Here is a 21,270-nt window from a genome sequence, read left to right on the forward strand (position 1 = left end):
TCTAAAGGTAAGACAGTAATGCATGGATGTAACATACTTGTGGTTGTGGAATGATACTTAGAAAATACTGCACTGTTTTTTACTCCACTTTAAAAAAAAAATGTTTTTACTGTTTAATCACTGATGATTTGAGCTACATATAAAGTGATGACTAGAGATGAAAAGCTTTGAATTTTATTACCAGTTGTCATTTAACTTCTCAGTTTTAACACTTTAACAGAAGTAGGATAACGATCATAATTGGTGAAGTGATGAATATTTTACTTACTGTAAGCAACTTAATTTGAGCATGTTATTCTTGAAGATTAAAAAGTCTAACAAGTTTCGTTTCCTGTTTCAATAAATGCATAATGCCACCAGTCTGATTTGGGACGCCTGTCTGGATCTTGTCATGCCTCTCCATTCTAGAAGAGGCTTGTAATACTTTGAATATCTTATACGCCCTCTGTGAATTAGGTGCAGGCTTTGACAATTGCACTGACAAGATACTCGGGATGTTTTAGCATTTTGTGTCAAAGGGATTTCAAAACATCAGTCAACTGTAAATCATTGTGTGTAAATCCAGCCATCAGCCTAAGAATTGTTTCTGCCTCGGATACAGCCAGCTGTGGTAAGTTGGTTGAAATGTGGGAGATGCAGTGCTCTTGGGGATTTCTGAGGTTTTTCTCCAATGCAGTATCGTGAACATGGGCTCAGTGTTTATGTTCAGTCACTGAACACTTTGTTCAGTGGAGTTTGGGCTGCAAACAATTTTGATCTGAAGATGGGAGTTTAATGGCAGAAAGTCAAAGGATAAGTAACGGGTGGTACAGAAAAGGTACGTGGGTGTACGTAATGGTTCTGCAGTCTCATTACATTCTTACTAAATTTGTGTGTGTCAGACGGAAGGAGTAAAATGTCACACTGCTTGTGATGGATCTTGTCTTTTGGTTTCTACTCAAATCTTCTTTGAGTAGGCCGTAGATGTTTGAAGGCTGTAGATGTTTTTCTATTGTGCAAGGACATAAACCTGAACACCCACCGCTATGAGAGGACAATTGGAAACAAACAATGAAGGAGGGGAAGATTTTTTTTATGCTCTGTTACACTGATCTAAGGAAAAAAAAGATACAAGAAATGAGGATGGAAGTATCTGAATAAGTATTAACTGCTGTTATTTTTGTTCTTTCAAGTATAATTTTGACAGCTGCTTTTCTTTCCTCGTGCCTGAAACCAAAAAAGCAGGGGGTAGTATAATTACATAGATGCTGTTGTGATTCCACCAGTTAGCAAAACAAATGGCTCAGTTGTTGCTTCTTCCAAATTCATGGAAGATGTCTGAGATTTTTTTTGTGTGTGTGTGAAGGACAGTGTAAAAATTAGCTTTAATACGTAATACTGACTTGCCAGGCCACTAGTTTTTAGTGCCTATTTGAGCTTATTAAATGAAAAGAGTCTATTAAATACTTTTTAGTAATTTGTCAAATTATGTATCACATTATTATAGCTGTAAAACAATTGGCTTAGCCAACAATCAAGTCTATAAAAATAGGAACTCTTTGCTTTTGGGCATGTATCAAAAATATTTGTGCTGTATAGGAATTAATTCTTGTTGCTAATTTAACTTTGCCATTTTTCCTTGCCTCTAACGTTTCTTTATGATCCTTTTATGTTGTTTTGCTGTGTGGGAGTTGTTGTGTGAACCCTGAGGCCAGTTTCCATTGCTAGTTCTTTAAAACAGCCCTGTACAGTGTCCCAGGGTACTAGTTCTAGATGCTGCTGTTTAAGAGGTACCATGTAGCTTTTGACAAAGGCTAAGAGCATTAAAAAAAAAAAAAGACCTTAGTCTATGACAGAATAAATGTACATAGTAATTACATTTAATAACTGCTTATGTCTTTACACTTAGAGTTGCTGGTGTCGTTTTTACAAAGTACACTGATGGGGGAAAGGCAACAAATACTTTTTACAAGGTAACATCTTTGGCCACAAAGTGCTCGGTTTGACAGTTAAATTCAGTTTGAGTATCCTTTTGTAATACATCCCTTTGTTGTAAGAGTTCTTACTCAATGCACAAGGACACAACTGTTCTGATAAGCTGTCAAACCAAAAATATGCATTGACCTGCTTATCTTATACATGAAAATCATTAATACTACTTAGTGACACTAGCATGGTCAAAGGCACTTCTTTTTTAATTGAGACCCAAGTCTGATTCTTTCTTTTGAGGCAGTTTTCTGTCTGTCTGTGAAACACTGGTATTTGTAACAACAGCTTTTCAAGCTTGCAGAAGTTCAGACTTCACCTGCGGAGGCATTGGTCCTACAGCTACAACCAGCCTGAAGAAATGTCTGAGGTAAACAGCTCATCCTTGCACAAGGATTTTGGCTTTCTAAATTCTACCTTAAATATTGATATTTGCAGAAGTTTATTTTTCAAAGCACTGACTGATGAATAAATCAGTTGCTTGAGAGGAGGTCACTGTAATAGGACTGGTATTACTTTTTATAGCACCAGAACTAACCTTTGGTTAATGTGTCAACTGTCTTATGGTTGACCTGCCACTGTAATTTTGAGGGAAGCAGATGTTTAGTATTAGGAGTATTCCAGTTAACATAAAGCTCAATTTTCAAAATTGAGCATAAATAGCATTTTAAAATAACTGCTGCCCTTAAGACTGGGAAATTGTACTATAACAGTGTGGCATTAACTGTGCAACTCAGAATAAGCATTGTTCGAATACCATTTGTCCTGTGGTCCATTGTTAAACTTACTCAAGTCCAATTTTATACAAACCGAGGCATTTTTGTGTTGTGAGTAACCATTGGTGTAGAAGGTTACCCAGAACTCTTTCTGTAGAATTTAATAATCCCCCTTTTCCTGGAAAGGACAAGTTATTGTTTAGAAAATTTACATGCAGGACATTGAAATACTCAAATCAAACTACAGGATTGCCATAAAACTTATTCACCTGTATGCCTTAGAAAAAGCAGTGTCTTATAACTTCTTCCTCTTCTATGTAAAATTTTTTAGCATCTTTCCTGGCTCTTAGAACACTTCATGACTAGGAAAAGGAATAATTAGTTTTCTAAATTGCATTTTGATACTTGAAAATGCATATCATATGCTTTTAAGCATTGACAGTTTGAAATCTGGCAATTCAACTTAGAGAAAATGTTGAGACTTCTGAAAGATTAATACCTGAGTGCAGAACTTCCTATTCTACAGCTGAGTAAGTAAACTAAATATTCAGTGAGAGTTGTGTGAAATGAAACTGTACAAAAAGAGCACAGAAAAGGTTCAGTAAAGCACAGCAGAATGCCTGGGTACAGTGAGGTTGTGGGCCACCCTTCAGGCACCAATTACTGTCCCTCTTGCAAAATCAAAAAGCAACTGACAAATTATGTACTCAAGGTTTCCTTAATTGAGCAGCTGGCAGATCTCTTTGTGAATGCAGCATAAGAAATCCACATAAGAAGCTCCTCCATAAATACTCTTGTCTTCTACCAGGAACTGTCGGAAAAGGATCTCTGGCTGTTCCCGCTGTTTCACTATCATCAGCTGAAAAGAGGTAAATAAATATATTTAGGATACAGTCATGCTAAATGCTAGTACCACTTTTCTGTATCTATTATGCCCTACCAAGGCGGGGGTGGAACACATTAATAAATCCCCACATTTCAGTAGCTGTGTTTAAGAACACAGAAGCGAGACTTGCATGCAGCCAACAGCTAGTGCAAAGTAAGGTTTGCACAGTGAAAACGGTGACCTTCAGACTGCTCTGAAAATTGCCTTGGATGGAGAACTAGGTACATTTGAGGTACTTGGCCCTAGAAGGCATGCTGGAACTCCCTGGCGTACAGGGCCATTCCTGGTATGTAAAGCCTTGTACAGCTACAGAGAAGTTTCGTCAAAGCTTGTCCTGTTCTGTTCAGCAGCTGTGAGGAACCAGTTGAGGCAGACAAGTCTTACCTTCATGGTGTAGGGCTTTTGGCTCTGGATGTGCTCCATTATTGACTTAACCTTCTTAGAGTATGGATTGTCCAGGTCAGGCAGTAATGTCTGTTAGAAGTGAAACAGTGCAGGTTGTTATATTCCAGTTGCATCTCTTACAAATTCATACAAGACCAGTTGCTGATATTTATGATGTGACTTACTGTGCATTTCATTCTAAACTGGGAAGTGCCACCTCTTCCACAAAACCTTGTAGAGTAATTCATCTGTCTATAACGCGTTTTTCAGTTTGAAGTAATCGCAGTGTTAAAATTCATTATCAGGAGACACTTTGGCTATTACCAAGTGCTTTGTTCCTGCCTGAGCAATACATATTCAATAGGATTTTAGTATCTGTCATAGTGAAAGTTTAAGATACTTTGAAAGCTTCTCTTTTGTAATTACTCAAAGGGTAAAAGCTTACTACAGTTTTTTGTATTGCTTTTGGTGTCTTAATACCTTCTGCTGGTCACCTGTTTCTGCTTTTAGCTGAATGATGAATGCTGAAAATCCCTGTCACTGGTCTCTGAGTAGCATAAATCATAAAGTCTGAAAAACTTGACTAAACCAGTCTTTTGGTTTAGTCAAAAATTTGACTAAACCACTCTTCATATACTCACAGCTTCTGTGCTGATGTGTGCAAAGGATGGCACATTGAAAAGCCCCTGGATGAGTTCTGGGGGTGTGCTGACCCCCAGCCACAGGAACATGCTCAGACCATTGGCCAGAATGAAGGCACCTCCTTCTGAGAGACGTTCCTCAGAGCAGCGGACAGCAGCGGGGAAAGCGTCACTCTTCAGATCTAGGCTGTGCTGTGGGACAAAAGTCAGAGTTGCAAACCTGGTGATTTTAAGGTAACTGATGCTCCAACTAGACACTAAGAAAAAGTAAAGATAAAAAGTTTATCACGCCTTAGTGGTTCCTTTCCAGATGACAGGAATATAGAGAGAGAGCAGTCACACTTTTGTCAGTTTACACATTACATGCTAAGGAAGACTTCCCCACAGTATAAAGATGCTTGCATACCAGTGCTGAGCTTTAATAAAGCAGGCACCTTTCCTTAAGCCTGGGCAAAAATCTTGTTAAAAGTACAGCATCTTACTAAAAGTAAGACAGCATTAAGACATCTTAGTAAGACATCTTACTAAAAGTAAGATGCTGCTGTCAAGCTGCTTACCCATTTACTTTAAACTAGAGTTTCTGCCCTCCCTCCTTAAATTAGTTCAGCTATTTTTATCAGCTAGCAACTACATCACTGTACAAATACAGTCCAGCTTGGTCATATAACACTTGCCTAGCACAAAAAAAATCTGCATCTGTACAATGTAAAACATCACAGCACACTGAAAGCCATCTCACTGAAAATGAACAGATGTGCAGGCAGCACACTTACAATTGGCAGAAGCTGGGGGTAGAAGAAGAGCTGGGTGTCAGCCACTCCCATGGCCATGACCAGCTGCTGATGGTAAGCTCTCTCATCAGTTGGAATTTCTGGTCTGCTAACAAGCACACAGCTCTTGAGCAGGCAGTTCATGTACACTGGCAGCACCTTCATCGCGTCTGGAAGGATGAGCTGAGGGGCAGGGAAGATGTGTATCTCATGTGCTGGGGAACAACAGCTGGGCTTTCAAACATACAACTGCTTAATTCTTTTCTTTGATTTAAAAAAATAGGAGGGGAAATATAGGTCTAGATATCTCACAGGTATTGTCTCTAACATTTGGTCTTCACTGAGACTAAGTGATTTATTGCCCAGACTTGGGATTCTTAGAAGCACATTACATGGTATGTAAAAGCCTAATTGGAAAATACAGCTTAGAGAAGACCAAAGGAAAATAATAACCTCTAAATGGAATGCCTCCAAGATTGGTGGGAGTGCTGCAGCCTCGCTATTAACTTCAGCATTTATATAGAAAATAGCCAATCGTTATTCAGAAAAGTAGGAAAAATGCCACCTCTTCCAGCAATCTTTTGAAGTGCCTCAAAAGCTGGAAAATATGTGGCGATATCTTGGGAGTTGTAAGAAAAATTCAGGTTTAAAGGTTTATAGGATTGGAGTTTAGTCCATCCAACTTTGGATCTTTTTTTGAACTGGGAAAGTACTTTTTTTTCCAGAAACAGTTGCTGAAATAATTTGAAAGCACCTTATTCAGTAAACTTCCCCCCCAGTACTCTCTCTCTATATATAAAGAGGGAACTGATGATTACTACATTTGAAAGAATTTTCAACTAGCATGGAATAAAAGTAACCATGTTTACAGAGCTTCTTACTACTGTTTGGTAACAGTTAAAAAAAAAAAAAAGGGGGGGGGGGGGGAGTTGTTGAATTGTATTTTAATCACTGTGGATTTTTTTCCCTAGGAGTATGGTCCCATCTGGACATCGGGTATTTATCCCTCCAGCAGTCTTTGAGAGCGCTACACATAAATTCAGATTGTTTACTGAGTTACAATGCTATTTTCAACTTTGACAACAGTCTTAATTGTCAAAAATCAAAATGCTTTTTTTTTTTTTTTTAACAGTGTAAGAAGAAAAATAAAAACTTTTGTTGTGAACTAGCATATGATTTCAGCAGGAAGAAAACCAGCTGTCTCATCTGTCTGGTATGAGCATGGTAATCAGCTTCCTCACTGGCACTGCCATTTGTCCCAGAACGGCCTCCATATGCTGCAATTGCTACCACTGAATCAAACCTGCCATTAATTAGACTTGAAAGAAGATGAAAAAAGGAGAAGTATGTCCTGCAGTTTCCCTTTCTGGCACTGCTGACATTGCAGGGGTGGTTGTTCCTCTGCTGCAATAGCCTAACTTAGGCAGGGGCATCCTCACCTGGCTTACTGCTGATGGGCTGGCACAGTTCTTGCGGTAACACGCCAGCATGTGAGCTGTCTGATTGACCAGGATCTCTCTGACTGTCTTCAGGGGTTGGCTTAGAATAGCTTTAAAAGCTACAAATACAGAAGAACAAAAGAGTATGTTAATAACAGACACACTTTTAGAGTATCCACATTTTGCTAGTTTTTAATTAGTTTTTAATATAGTAAAACTTACCTTTCTGAGTCCCTTTTCAGTCTTTCCTGTATCATTTTAGAGGATGCCTATTAATCTTCACAAAGAAAGGCCTATACACTTTCGTGCATTACCTGTTTCTAGCTACCTTCCCCAGAATTATTTTTATGGCATGTATATCTGAATACATAATCTAGTTCTCTTTTCTACTTTGTAACAGAGTTGCAAGTTGCTGAGGCTTGGAACAGCAAGTTACAAAACACAATTTCCCACTAGGCAATCACTTCATCTCTCCTACCTTCCTCTTCTTCCACCCCTAGAGAAAGCAAAAACGAAACAAAACCAATCTGCTATAACTTTACCTGACTTAGCAAAGAAGTTGATAAGTGCGTCAGTCTCGCAACTCTTGTAGACATCAGCTAACTGGGAGCTACAGTTTAAACCAATATTGTGTATGCGCAGTCTTCTTTGTCCACTTATTGATGTGTAAAGGACAGCACACTGCAACAGATAAGCCAATTACCATTCATTTTAAGTTTAAAACAAAAAGTCAGTCCTCAAAGTGTCCATTGTGTAAGAGCCACCACTTTGTGCATCAAAGGCATGTAATTACTCCCAAGGACAGCCCAGCCTAGTAGTGCTGCTTCAGCATTAACTAACTAGAAAAACACCATACCTGTACATTTTGTGGAAGTAGATTAGACATGTAAATGCATTATAAAAATTATTAGCCTTAAAAGTATGTGTGTCATAAAAGTATACAAATACATGACTGATTGAAAGGATTATTACTCTCTCATTTGCTACATACTGATGGTATCATCTGAAAACAAGAGACCACTGATTGAAAATTTGTAAAGCACGTTATCAGCAACAGCAACACAAAAACTTAGTGATCTTGAAAAGTGAAGGGGGTCTTCTTACATGAATAAATTGCTTATGAAGTGACATGAAGTCCTTCTAACCCCACCCCTGTATCTCATCCCTTCCACTGACTTATATATTAAAATTGGAGGGATTATTTAAGAATTTGCTTATGATGCCAATTCTGCTTTAATGTATCGTTAGCATTTCGGGAAACCCTTTTCCAAGTATGAAAAGTAAAGGAACTGAGCTCAGGCTTTCCTGACTACTAACATTTTGCTGGCACACGCTCATTTCCTAGCACCGCAATCAAAAAAGAATCTCATCATCATCTACAGCTACAAACTGAAGTCTGCAAGGCAAATACCAACTGCAGTTGACTGCAGTCAGGCATGCACTGGATCTGCTGCATGTCTCTGTCACAGGGAAGCCAGGTAAACACAACATCTACATGGCACGCACTTTTCCTGTCAATGCTGCAGCACTGCTTCATGAAGTGATGGCAGACATACCAAAATGGATGTTCCACAGTACTGTTTTTGTGCAAGGATTAACTGCTAGCCTATGAAGGGTATTTATAGGGGCAAGATAAAAGCTAAGCAGAGCAGAAATGAACGCTCAGATAATTCCATAGCTTAAGTAAGTTCAAAACCTTGCAAGCTGTAACATTTTCTGCTGTTAATAAAAGAAAAATGTCATGACAAAATACCTAGAACAGTAAATGGCAATGTTGCATTATCTGCTGATGGTTGGGGCACATCTTTTCTTAGGCACAGGCATATCACAAGTGTTGGCAAGTAAGCAGAGAAATGCCAGTTTTAATTATTGCCTAATCTGCATTTCCAGGAACTATTACTGAGGCATGCCCTATTGCAGAATAAGAAGGGAAGCACAGACCTCTTGAGTTTCGGAACAGCAAGTTATGGCATTGCAAGTTCGCAATCTTTGGCTTACCTTATTAGTGGTACTATGACATCAGAGTCTGTGCAAGCTGTACCTTCCTCCCCTCAGTGCCTCGGCATAACGTCTTTTTTATTATTATGGCTGCAGTAGTTCTTACTCTCAATTTCAAGACATGGTATGTCATTAAGTTGTTTTTTTTTTTTACCTGAATTAAAGCGCCACTGTCTTCATTCAGTTTGTCATCGTGTTTGAACTCTACTGTCACTGCCTTGTCACAGTCAACTGCTGCCATTTCTACATCTGTGGTGTTGTTCATGTAAATGGCACCAAAGAAGTCAGTAGCCCTGAAGCCTGTAGCCAGATTAAAACAAAAAATATATTATTTTATTTAAAAATCACAAGTGACATTATTTTGTGACTTCTTTTTTGGTCATTCAATTTTGCTTACTAAAATGTGAACCATTTCCCCTCATGCGTGTGCAACCTCAGTCAACACCTTCTGTGAGGACAAGCTGTTCACTGTTCTGATGGGCCATGAAGAGGTGCTATGGCTCAGAGACACCCAGAACCTTTTGCACTGTTCACCTGGCTGTTTTGTGTGTCTGTATTTCTCAAATACTTGCATTTGAGGCAAGAATGATTGGTTGAGAAGTAAGAACATTAATTTAATTTGAAATAACGAAAGAATATGCAAGTGTCCAGCAACAACACCCTCTTTTGTACAACTTATTTGCATTTCAGGATGCATGCATAGTGATCAGAAACCTTAATCGTATTTGCAGGTATACACAGTAAGGGCACACTCATTTTACCAGTCTATACTGTTCAAAAGGTACATAATGAAGTTAAAACAGGAAGCTTGATGTTACAAGTGATCTGTAGAGCACTTCAGCACTGTGTTATTTACAGTTATATATTCTCACATGCATTCATATTTATTTTCATTCCCAACGGTACTGTTACCTGTACTTGTCCGAACCCTCATTATTGCATCAAAGCCGGTCTTTTTTTCTACGTCCTTCCTGAGGTCGGTGAGGAACTGGGGGCTATCAGAACTGAGCTGAAAGTGTAAAGCACAAGTTGCAGTTCACCAAGGGGTGGCAGCAAACCAGCAGAAATCCAGCACTCCCTCAGCCTGCTGTGAACTCTGCCCCTGCCCTCACCCCCCATCAAATCTTTTCACAAGTAACATCTCTTCTCTTAAAAATGGCAAGAAATGCCAGTTGCTGTTTTATTAACAGAAACAAAGATGTGCAAGTATCCACCGTTAATTCATCTCTAAGCTTGGTCAAGCAGGATTCCTTTCAATCAAACCTGTTTCCAGTAACATCCATCCTTGCACCTACCCTTGACAGGCTAGATGGGATTTTGTGGTACAGCTTTAATAATTAGTTTTGTTCACTTAGCAAAAACTGGTTTTGCAGATCAGCTGATGACACGGAGAGAATCCCCTATTCCACATGAAAATTCACATGAAATTTTAAACAAGTGTTGTATACAATTTCTTTGCCTTTTTTTTTTTTTTTTTTTGGGGGGGGGGGGGGGGGGAGTAGTGTCTTTATCATAAGCATTTTGAACTGTAAATGCAGGAGTAATTAACTACCCTGCTCAGATGTCACCATATGTAGGTAAGCAGGTTTAATTTTAAGATACCAACCAACTTATGCAGAAGTAAAATTACAGTCTCAATATATTTATTTGCGCCTGATCTGCTGTTTCTACATTTTGAATTTTATCCCCTGGGGTCTATAAATAATTTTTCTAGAGTTGCTCTACATTTACGCTGTCAAAGCATGCTTTGAAATAAAAGCAACCAGTCCCCAGGTGTTACTATCTGATTGGTAGGAAACTCGCATCACTTACCTGGAAATTGTTGTACTTGTACAATGTTCCTCCAGTGTACATTGTGACAAGACCCAGGGAGGCTATGTCCACGTACTGATTTGGGAAGAGGAACAAATTCACGCAGCAGCCGTTAGCCACACAATCTCTGGCTAAAGTCTCATAATAATTTACTTGAGGCTGGAAGAGTGTCTGCACAGAATTAAAAAAAATACAAATGTGATAACATTAGATACTGTTGGTAGACAATCACAATCCAAATACCAGAACGAAAAATAAAAACGAGACATGGATTTGATTGTAATGATGTTGCCCCTGCTCATACATTCTATCACCACATATATGCATTGAAAACTCAGTCTGTTCTTGTAGAACTAAATCACACCTTGCAGGTAGCAAAGGCTCTTGGAAGGTGGAATTATTTGCAGCTGGTTGATTTCCTTTACTGATGGGTGTTGCTGCCTGGCCCATACTTTAGCCTCATAGTTCTCGTAGGGCCAATCCCTATATGTTTATACCTAAATCATCAGGGCACAGTGTAACATGGGAGTATTATATATTTAAACAACAATTCTTTGTAAAAGAAAAGAAGTGAAAAAGACCAAGGCTCTACTAGAGGAATTTAGTGTAATAGCAGTCTCCTGTGAACTCCAAGTAGAAAATACCTTTTCTTTATCTGTATTGAGTAGTTTTTTGTCATCTCTGTTTCTCAGCTTCCCTGGTGCTTCCGCAGTTGGCAATGAAGAATGGAAGATAAACAATTTTCCAGCACATTCTGCAGCCTGTTGCAAAGACACCATATTGACATTTATTCTATTACTCAGATATACAAGCCTAATTTTCATTCATATGCTGTGGTATCTCTAAGAACAGTGCAAACCTTCTGCAAAAGTTCTTCAGAGCCAAACCATTCATTTAGTCTTTACACTTGATGGAAGTGAAATCCCAAAACAAACTGGGAATTTTGTGTCAGTAAATAACTCAGTCTAACACAGATCCTTTGGACGATGCACCGGTACAGTAATTCCTACATGGGACACTAAAATCTTGGTGGGCAAAACTAGAAGTACCTCTCCTAGAGACATTTTAGTTAGATACAAGCATTATGCAGCAAGCAACAAGGATAAAAGGTTAAAAAAATACTGCTTCTTCAGTTTGGGTGCACTGTTATCCACTGTATTTTTAGAGAAGAACAACAATTACATTCCTGGACTAGATTCCACATTTAAACTACACTAAAATGTAGAGCATCAAAACTTGTGATTAACATTAACTCTTGTCACTACGAAATAAAGTAAAAGCTGCTTTTACTCAAGTTTTCAATTGTTATCTAGAACTCTAATGAGGCCATAGGATTTGCAAACTGGGACAGCAAACTGCTGACAAAAACCCTTCAATTCCAAAGAAGGGAATAGCAACGGTAGCCATACCACAAGCATCTTTGTACTGCTAACAAGCTCTTCCACCAAAATTTACAAAATCCAGTTTTTCACTTGATATTGAGACAGTTAATAGGAATGAAAACTGGTTAGTCTTCAGAATTCTAAATCCTTAAGCACTGAAGAAGTTGGGTGAAGGTGAAAGGAATGAAGGAGGCATTTACCCTTTTCCTGCTCCAGGCTTAACCACACATCTAGTTTAAAAATGTAATACCTGAGAGTACTGACACAAATGGGCTTTGGTACTCTTTCCCCTCCAGATCTTAATCACGTGCCTGGTGACAGGACGAGGGGGAATGGGTTTAAGTTGAGCCAGGGGAGTTTTAGGCTAGATGTTAGGAAGAACTTCTTCACTGAAAGGGTTGTGAGGCACTGGAACAGGCTGCCCAGGGAAGTGGTGGAGTCACCATCCTTGGAAGTCTTCAAAAGACGTTTAGACGTAGAGCTTAGGGATATGGTTTAGTGGAGGGCTGTTAGCGTTAGGTTGGAGGTTGGACTCGATGACCTTGAGGTCTCTTCCAACCTAGAAAATTCTGTGATTCTGTTAATATATCCACAAGATACTCCACATTTCAAAATAAGCCATGGCATTCTTCTGGGAAAACTAGGAATTTGCTAACTATGGCAGAAATGCAATCAAAGACAGTATCTTACTTTTAACAGAGCTGAATCTCACCTGTAATAGCACGGTTACCTTTAATCATGAATGCCAATTTCAGTTACTCTTAAAAGTAGTCTCTAAAGAACGCAAGATTGAGTTACCACCATACACATCAAGAATTACTAACACTGCTTTTGACAATGTGTCCAAGATGCATATACGATTTCTAAAGAAATATGAATCTCAAAGAAGAATATATTTTATTCTTCTCAGATTAGTTATTTTCTTGAACACATGTATACGCGTATTAATGATTCCCAGGGAGCATCCTTGCAACTTATAACTTTAAAATACTAGTTAAATAAGAAGTTTGAGAAGTGTTTTTATAGGAACAACATCAAAAGGAAATTTACATTTATGGGTGTTAAGTTTGTTTTGTAGAAGTCAAATACTGGGAAAGAACATTTTGATAGAAGTGGTAACCAAATGTATAAATATTTTGCACACATACATTCTACTACGAGTAAGAAGAAAACAAGTATCAGTTACATATTTAAGAAATGGGATTTGAGAGATGCTGTACAATTTTGGCTCAATATATCTACTCAGTTTGAGCTCACAGATAAATCAATCTGTGTCATTCTTTTAATTGGCAACGCTCCACAGAAATGCCAGCATTTCAAGGGATATCCCTGACATACAGCAAGTTACTTAGATGCATCTAGAAGTCTGCACAAACATCCCGAGTTATCTATTAGTTATATTAATTATACTGTAGTGACTAAACACCTTATCTCTTAAATGCTGAATAAGAAACCAAACTGGTCTTTTCCAACTTAAGTGATTCTATGACTGGTTTCCCTCAATAAGGAGAATCTGGAAATAGATGTTACACTTGTCAGTTCTTTCTAAACAAAAGGAATTCAAAGGTGCTGTTACAATAATGGGACATCAGTGCTGGAAACAATCAGTGATTTTTTATTTTTATTTTTTTCTAATTTCCCATTATGATTTGTAGAAGGATTTGGCACTGGTCTTTAGCAAGCTATAGGTTATCATGCCTTGTTCTAATTAAAGAACTACTTTGACAGAGAGGAACATTGTAACCTTTAGTGCCTCCATGCCAGCCTGGATAACAGGAGCAAAGATGGTCTCACTCTCATTAGTGTCTGCAAACATCTCTGGAATCTGGTCCAACAAACTATGAAAGAAGAAAGGTTCAGTGTCTCAACTGGTTAGCATATTTGGGATAATCCCCAAAAATGTGACATACCAAGTCTTCATAGAGGAATTTCTTTTCCATGCAAGTTTATACTTAAAAATTTTGATTTCTTAGGATTCCAGCCGGAATAAAATTAAACATGAATTTTAGAATTCTATTGAAATGCATTATTTCAAAGCTGGTAACATAAAGGAACATGCATTAAATCAAAAATAGCTAAAAATAAAGGAGTTCAGGTATGGATAAAGACTTAATAGTCTTTAGATCATACCTAGGCATACATCACATATATAGAAGGAAAACCAGGAAAAACATTCAACATGGCACAAAGCCACAACTTGCCCTCCCACTTCAGACAAAGCAGAGCTGAAGATGCCTGGCTCACAGCTCGTCTAAACAGGCTTTCAAATTCAGCACTGCAAGTTGCTGCTACCACTTTTGTTTCTCCTCAAATGTGGAAATGCAGGACTTGGTGCATCTGCTGACTTGTAAAGCATTTCAGCAAATCCACGCATCCTCCAAAACCCTGTAACACACCTGACTAAAGGGGAAAATGTCTATTCTAAGCATTCAGCTCTTATTCAGATATGGAATTGTTGTACTTTACTTGTTAACAACAGATCGTGATTCCTGAAAGTCAACAAGGAAACCATCCAGCAAAGGAACAAAAACTTCTCCAACATCCGAGACCACCATCATCTGAGGCTGAGCTAAGTTGCTTTTTACATTAAAGAAGTGGAGGACCTTGTTATAAGTGACAAAACCAACTCGAATTGCTGAGGATTCTTCTTGCTCTTCTCTGTGAGAAAAACAAAAAAAAAGTGGTTAAAATTCTGAAACTCTGGCCTTGCAATAAGAGCATTACTTTGAAATGCGGGGCTGCTTTCAGATCATTATCTGTACTGGGAGCAACAAAGCAAACAACCAAACAGATGTAATTGTCCCAGTCTTTGCCTCCAGTCAAATTAAAACAACCTGATTAAATCAACTGTTGTAATTTTATTTTATTTTTTAATATATATCTTAAAGTCAACCCTATCAACTGTGCATCCCATTCAAGCAGGCTAGAGAATGTAAGATAAAGAATAGACTATATCTTCAAAACATGGAAAAGAGGTAACAGGACAATCCTTTACAATCAGAAAATCAGCTTTATTTAGAATACACTGTAATTCAGTGACACTAATGATCAGTGCCTTGAGAGAGCAGTTACTAGGCTTCAATAATGTCTGAGGCACTGAAGCCTGAAAGTCACCAATCTTCTGCTTTGGCAGGACTGCTTTTAAGCAGCAAAAGGTCTTGGATCCCTCATAACTGTGCATCATACAGGAAGTGTACTGTAGAAATTTTTTGTTATTCCTGCTGTGTTCCCAGGCCAGCTAAAGCTCACAAACTGCTGCTGCGAGCTACACCTCACCTGCAAGAACACTGTGAGCAGTGAGCTCAGGAGCTCTTTTGCAGGAGGTAACTCCCCTAAGCACTAGCTAGTGTGTCATTAGTAGCAGCATCATTAATAAAACTAGTGAGACCGGGTTTGCAGCCCTAAGTTTATTAAGTCAAATTCCAAAAATCAGTCTTAATTACTTCTAAAATAGCACATTCTCTTGGTTTTACAAGCTTCACTTAAAACCTTGAGCTTGGGAGGGAAACGATTTTTCACGTCTACGATCTTTAACACGCATGTCAATAAAGAATGCTAAGCCACCATTCCTGTTTTGTGGAAACTGCTGGATGAGAAAGGAGCTACTTTTGATTTAAAACAAACCAATATTCTATATGAACACATTCTGTAAAGAAGCATTTTAAATAATCTCTCTGAGATCCTCTAACTCACATAGATGCATCCTTTCTGAATGCAAGTCTCTAATCACTCCTAGCAATCAGACACTACTATTTTCTAAGTAACGTGATTAACAGGGAGCATTCAGGACAAGTTATTCCTAACTTCAGGCACATACAGCACTTTCCTACTTCAAGGAGCAATAGCCGCATCATCCTACTGGTTCCAATGCTGTTACACAGCAGGTATGTGGGACAATTTCATCAGACACTGCTCCTTACAGTGTGGCAGTGTACACTATACAATGTCATTTCTTCTATCATTGTTTCAAAGGTCACTTGTCAAACACAGCAGCTGATTGCCTGTATGGCTAACACACTTAGTTCTTTTTAGTGTCTCAGAATGAGATGTCTGAATCAAATGCACTCAAATGTTTTTAAGTTATATGTCTAAAAAATCATACTGGTACAAATAGCCTGATTTTCTGAGGTCAAGAGCAGAATTTCTGTAAACACATTTCTCTATTTATCTAAACAGAGAATTAGTATTCTGGTTTAGAACATCTAAATTTGAAAGTGCCTGCCCTAAAACTTCTAGCAAGCAAATAATATGTTTGCTGCTGTGCTGCAAATCTGCAGAAGCATAAAGCCCTTTTAACACAAAGTAGCTAGACACCTAACTTAATCCATTATTTGCTAGCTTTAATTTCTCAGCCATTCTCACAGGCTTACCTGCCACAAGCCGCTACACCAGTGGCCTTTTTGTTACATACATTGCTCTGTTAACCAGAAGTCTTTCCTCTTAAAGAATTTGGGCTCCCGGAAATCTGAGCACAGGGTGAATTCCCAGAATGATGTTTTCACCTCATGTGATAACAGCAGAATATTTTTGCAGGTGTCTTTCTTCAGCACCAGGTGTTCCTAAACTGCCACTTGTTTTTTGCTACTATACCCATGGCCTTTTATTATCTTCAGAGTCATGACCAATCCTGATAGAAAGCTCTGAGATACATGTATGTGCAGGACAATATCAAACACTCGTGTCTCCAGTGTAATCTTCAATGACAAAGTGCTCAAGGGATGGTCTTATATGGGCATCTGACAAACTCCCCACCCTGAACTGGAATTTCTTTCATGCACAGAGATCACATATGTGAAATGTGACAAGCACATATGATAAAAAGATTAACATATCCCTGATTATCTCAAGGGTCTTGTCTCCCACTCTTCCTCACTTTGCTCCCTCTGTTTCTTAAGCATGTTGTCCCTCTATAAATACTGTTATTCGGAATGCATTTTCTTTCTGTATGCTCTTCAATCCTTTTGTATGCCTCAACTAAGAAACACCTCGTCTACTTAATTTTTTCAGTCTGACTGCCACTGCTTTCATTTAACTGTCAGCATTATTCATTAATGAAAACTGCACTAAACATATACTGAAAACTAAATGAAACTATACTAAAGTAATATACTGTGATTAATACAGATCAGTAGTAATAGTACTACTACACGTTTAATGCTGACATAGCAAACATGCCATACTTAACAGAATGTCAGTTGCCTACAAGATTTGCTCACCTCTCAGATACATACCATGGCAGAAAAATCTCACAACAAAACAAAGTTCTGCTGATTAAAAAAAAAAAAAAAAAAAAAAGAGCTAAAGATACAACCTACCAACACTGGTTTTAGAGAGACTTTACTTTCTCGAGATTCTGGTTAGTGGTATTTCTCTGCTTAATCTAACGAGAACAGCAGCACTGCAGTAAACAGAACCACAGCACATAAAGTCAAAACTACAAGCTGGGACTTAGCTGATAATACCACTAGAGTTCAGTACAGGAAAAGAAAAGAAAGTGCTACATGTTCAGTCAGTACAACACATTCCTTCCATTCATATCGTAAACCCAGATATCAATCTAAATTTTTCAAAAACTGCCAGCAATTTTTAAATTACCATTTAGTCACTACCACCTCAAAAATACCTGTATTGTAAGTTCTGTCATTTTTTGTACTTTCTTGGTTTTACCTCTCAACATGCATAGCTTCTTGAAAACTGTGGTATGGTACATTAAGCAAAACACATGTATGTTTCTTTACCTTGGAAGCTTATCTAGCAGTGTCTTCAGTTCCTCGCATATGAGTTTAACTAGACCACTGTTTATATTTCGGTATGATACATCAATCATGAAGATATAAGCTGGTGGATTTGGAGGCTTGTTATTCTATGGAAAAAATATTCACAGGGAAAATTAGACAGTGTCCTGTTATGTCAAAAAGATTTACAAAAAGGTACCATAGGGCAATCTAAATACTGTGTTTAGTCATTTGAAAAATGCTATGAATTAGAAAGAGTAATTATTACAGAAAGATGGCATGTCCTGGGTAAGCACCATCCTTGGAATAAACTGTACTACTGGAAAATAGATCCTAATAGAATAAAATATGTAAAGGATAAAAGTTTATTAGATAAGACGAAACACTAGCATTTTCTATTGGAATTCAAGTGTTTAAACAAATTTGTTTCTGTATTCCATATATGCTTACACAATACCATTTTGTTTACAGAAATGCTTAAATTCAGTTTTTGTTAACATTTGCCTCTAAAAACTGTTAAGCAATTTCTAACCAATCTGGAAACAGAAAATGTGACTTAGGTACTGAACCAGAATTAAAATACTGCAATCTCTAGCACCACTAAGTGTTCATGTGCATCCTCTCTGTCTTGCTTTCTTATGCCCCAGTACACTCTGGACAGATAAGAAAACTGTACTTTCAGGAATAAGCTGATTTTCTGTAAGATAATTAAAGCACTGGAGTGTAATGCTCAATGTATGCAACTGCTACATACAGAGAGCAGTGACTCAGACTGGTATGGATTCCTTTTGGCACAGCTTCTTGGCCACAGTCGTACATAAGAGACATTTAAGTAGCATACATATTGTCATATACACTACTGACCAAGCTTCTGTAACTAACAAGATGATGATGATTGTTTTATTTTTGTTTATAAACAAAGCAATGTAATGCTTACTGATGTGCCCAGGAAGATCATATAGAGTGCACATAGCAACAGTAATCATCATGGGCCTAGCCATATGCCTAAATTCAGTTTTTCTAATTCTCATTAAGATGAGTAGTGGTCATTACCTGGTGTCAAGTTCAGGACAACTTTTCCATTATAGTTACATATGCTATTTCACTGCCTTCATATAAAGACTTCTGACCACTTACCAAATTATACTCATTACAAATAATCTGCAGAAAACTCCATATAAGAAAAAAATCATCTAATCCTTGAAATATGACTTATCCATACTCATATCCTCAGAACACATAAAATTGAACATTATACCCTTGATCTCACTTCATTTGAATCACGTAAATCAAGATTAACTCTTGTCAACTAAAACCAGACAGTAATTTTAAAACCTGTTCTGTTTTTTGCATTTGGATTCTAGTTTCAAAAAACATATCAAACACTACTTTTTGAACTCTTGTAGCACATCGCTATTTATAAAGAATTCCTCCATAATTTCTGACAAATATATGGCAGAAATGAGAACTTGTGCTCTTGCCACATTCACTGAGCAGGAGCACAATAATGCAAAACAGCTGTTATTAACTTTTTTTAGCCATTCATCCTTGTCATTTGATAAGCACAAAAGGAAATGGCTTTTCAGTTCTGGTCTTAAACTGATTTATAAAAGAACTAAACTTTTCTAACTTGGAGCAAAATGAGAAAATAATTATAAAATAACGTTAACTTCTCTAAAATTTAATGACTTAACATTGCCAGTGTGAGTGCTGATTTTATCAGATTTATTTTTTGTAACATTCTGCTGAGTCTATGGAACAAGACAAACCATGCTGGATGGCTTATCACAGAAGCTCCCTCATTTAAACTATATGGCAAATTCACTGCACTGAAAGCAAGACTGTGATGATGAACATAGGTTACTCAATAGAGAAAACTGAAAATTGCATGGAGCTATTCAGTATACACATTTTCAAAAGCTTAGCTGCAGAAAGCAGCAAAGCTGAACCAAATTTGATGGATGTACACCAAGGATCCCATGCTATTTCTATAATGCCCCATTACAGCCAGAGTTCTCTCCCGCCCTGGGGTTTAATGCAGATGTCAATGGAATCTCTAAAGGCAGTCTCAGGGATTTCAGTGGACTTGGAAGCAGTACCCCTGTGAGAGACCAGAATTAAAACTTGTTCATTTCTTTGTACCAGAAATAATCTGATGGTCTGAGGAAGTTACTTGTACCTACTTCGAGGCTTTGTTGGATTGAACCGCCTTTCCTAATTTTATCATATCTGCATTCCACCGATGGAAAGAAAATTCTACCCAATTTCAGAAAGCACCAAAAAGTATGTCCATGCTGCTGTGGGAAGATGAGGTCACACTAGGAATTTTGAAAAATTTTGTAAAAAAGCTTGAAAAGCTTAAATAATTTATGCTTTGGGAAGTACAAAATATGGCTATCTAATAAAATCAACTACAAATACTTCCAGTGGCTTAAGTAGACTTTGGACCAAGTTCTTAATTAATTTATTATTAGGAGAGAGAACCCATTCCACTTATTGGTCAGAACACTAAAACTACTCATGCCAAGACAAGATTCAAATTCCCATGGTAAGGTTTGAAAAGCTGAGAAGGCAATTCAGGTGCATGTTGGTCTGCAAAATTAGTAAGTCGTGCAGCTAAAATGCAACACTGCATCAGAATTTGAACTATAGCCTCTGAACATCCTCTAAATGCTTCCAAGGACCAAACCAGCATCTCACTTGAAGACTTGTGACCCATGACTTTGAGACACGATTAGTTGCTAGTCTCCATCCAGCACAAAAGAGCAAAACATTATTGTAAGCTTAAATCCTCCACATCTGTACATTTTCTAAAATGTTCTTGGACTCTGATATTCAGCTTGTAAGTGCATTTACTCCAACATAGGTACTTAAACGATTTTGTTTGTGTTGACATCAAATCATAAATAATTTCGCGTATTGGAAATACTCACTCGGCAATAATCCAAAGTAGCAACATATTCATATGATCCCAGAGATAGCTCAGGTCTTTCATAATGGTCTACCCGTCGGCCAATGTGGTCCAGATGTTGAAAGAAGAACGGCGGGACTAAAAACCAATACAAGAGCAGGAAAAAAAAACGTTTACAGTGTGGAGAGGAACAACCCAACAACTCTTTTCAATAGTTATCATGTGGTAACATAGGCTCCTCTGTTATTGATCAAGGAGGTGTGTAAACTTTTAGCCAGGTTATGTTTTTTTCTTCAAACTGATTTAAGAAAACAAACAAACCTCACAACATCCTGGTAATGTGAGCTTCTCTTGTATTAGGAGAATACAGCATATTCCCCCATGAATGTCAATTTTCTCTTATCTCTACCCTGTCAAGCTTGAGTAGGTAAAACTGACCCAGGTTATTTCCACAGGTCTGCTATCCTCAGGCTACAGACTAAACGATGGCTATTTTGTTAGAAAGATACCATCTACTCAAAGCTCAATTCACATCACCGGAGTTAAAAACAGCACTTTTCCTAAAGCCTGTGGTGCTTTATGCAACATTTCCATGCACTGGAAATAACTCTGCAACATTCACAAACCTGGC

The 21,270-nt window shown here is 37.9% G+C and overlaps 1 protein-coding gene and 1 long non-coding RNA gene across 5 annotated transcripts in view; one reads left to right on the plus strand and one right to left on the minus strand.

The window, feature by feature from the left end:
• Nucleotides 1–1,837: 1,837 nt before the first annotated feature.
• The window catches only part of LOC311436106 (protein transport protein Sec24D-like), a 53,474-nt gene continuing 34,041 nt past the window's right edge, over nucleotides 1,838–21,270 (minus strand). For all 4 annotated transcript variants that reach the window (XM_084517917.1, XM_084517920.1, XM_084517918.1 and 1 more), the window contains 14 exons: nucleotides 20,662–20,777; nucleotides 17,732–17,856; nucleotides 14,460–14,651; nucleotides 13,738–13,831; nucleotides 11,256–11,372; nucleotides 10,612–10,782; nucleotides 9,712–9,808; nucleotides 8,954–9,099; nucleotides 7,344–7,482; nucleotides 6,802–6,920; nucleotides 5,366–5,545; nucleotides 4,593–4,784; nucleotides 3,952–4,041; nucleotides 1,838–3,540 (listed from right to left, as the gene is read on the minus strand). In XM_084517917.1, the coding sequence (XP_084374043.1) occupies nucleotides 3,400–3,540; nucleotides 3,952–4,041; nucleotides 4,593–4,784; nucleotides 5,366–5,545; nucleotides 6,802–6,920; nucleotides 7,344–7,482; nucleotides 8,954–9,099; nucleotides 9,712–9,808; nucleotides 10,612–10,782; nucleotides 11,256–11,372; nucleotides 13,738–13,831; nucleotides 14,460–14,651; nucleotides 17,732–17,856; nucleotides 20,662–20,777 (1,919 nt within the window). In that variant the 3' untranslated portion in view covers nucleotides 1,838–3,399. The remainder of the gene's footprint in view (nucleotides 3,541–3,951; nucleotides 4,042–4,592; nucleotides 4,785–5,365; nucleotides 5,546–6,801; nucleotides 6,921–7,343; nucleotides 7,483–8,953; nucleotides 9,100–9,711; nucleotides 9,809–10,611; nucleotides 10,783–11,255; nucleotides 11,373–13,737; nucleotides 13,832–14,459; nucleotides 14,652–17,731; nucleotides 17,857–20,661; nucleotides 20,778–21,270) is intronic.
• Nucleotides 3,414–6,555, plus strand: LOC311436112. Its single transcript, XR_014692604.1, has 3 exons — nucleotides 3,414–3,550; nucleotides 4,595–4,826; nucleotides 6,334–6,555. It is a non-coding gene; the product is annotated as an uncharacterized lncRNA (long non-coding RNA).

This window comes from Aythya ferina (genome assembly GCF_964211825.1).
Source record: "Aythya ferina genome assembly, chromosome: 4".
In the NCBI taxonomy this organism is placed as follows: domain Eukaryota; kingdom Metazoa; phylum Chordata; class Aves; order Anseriformes; family Anatidae; genus Aythya; species Aythya ferina.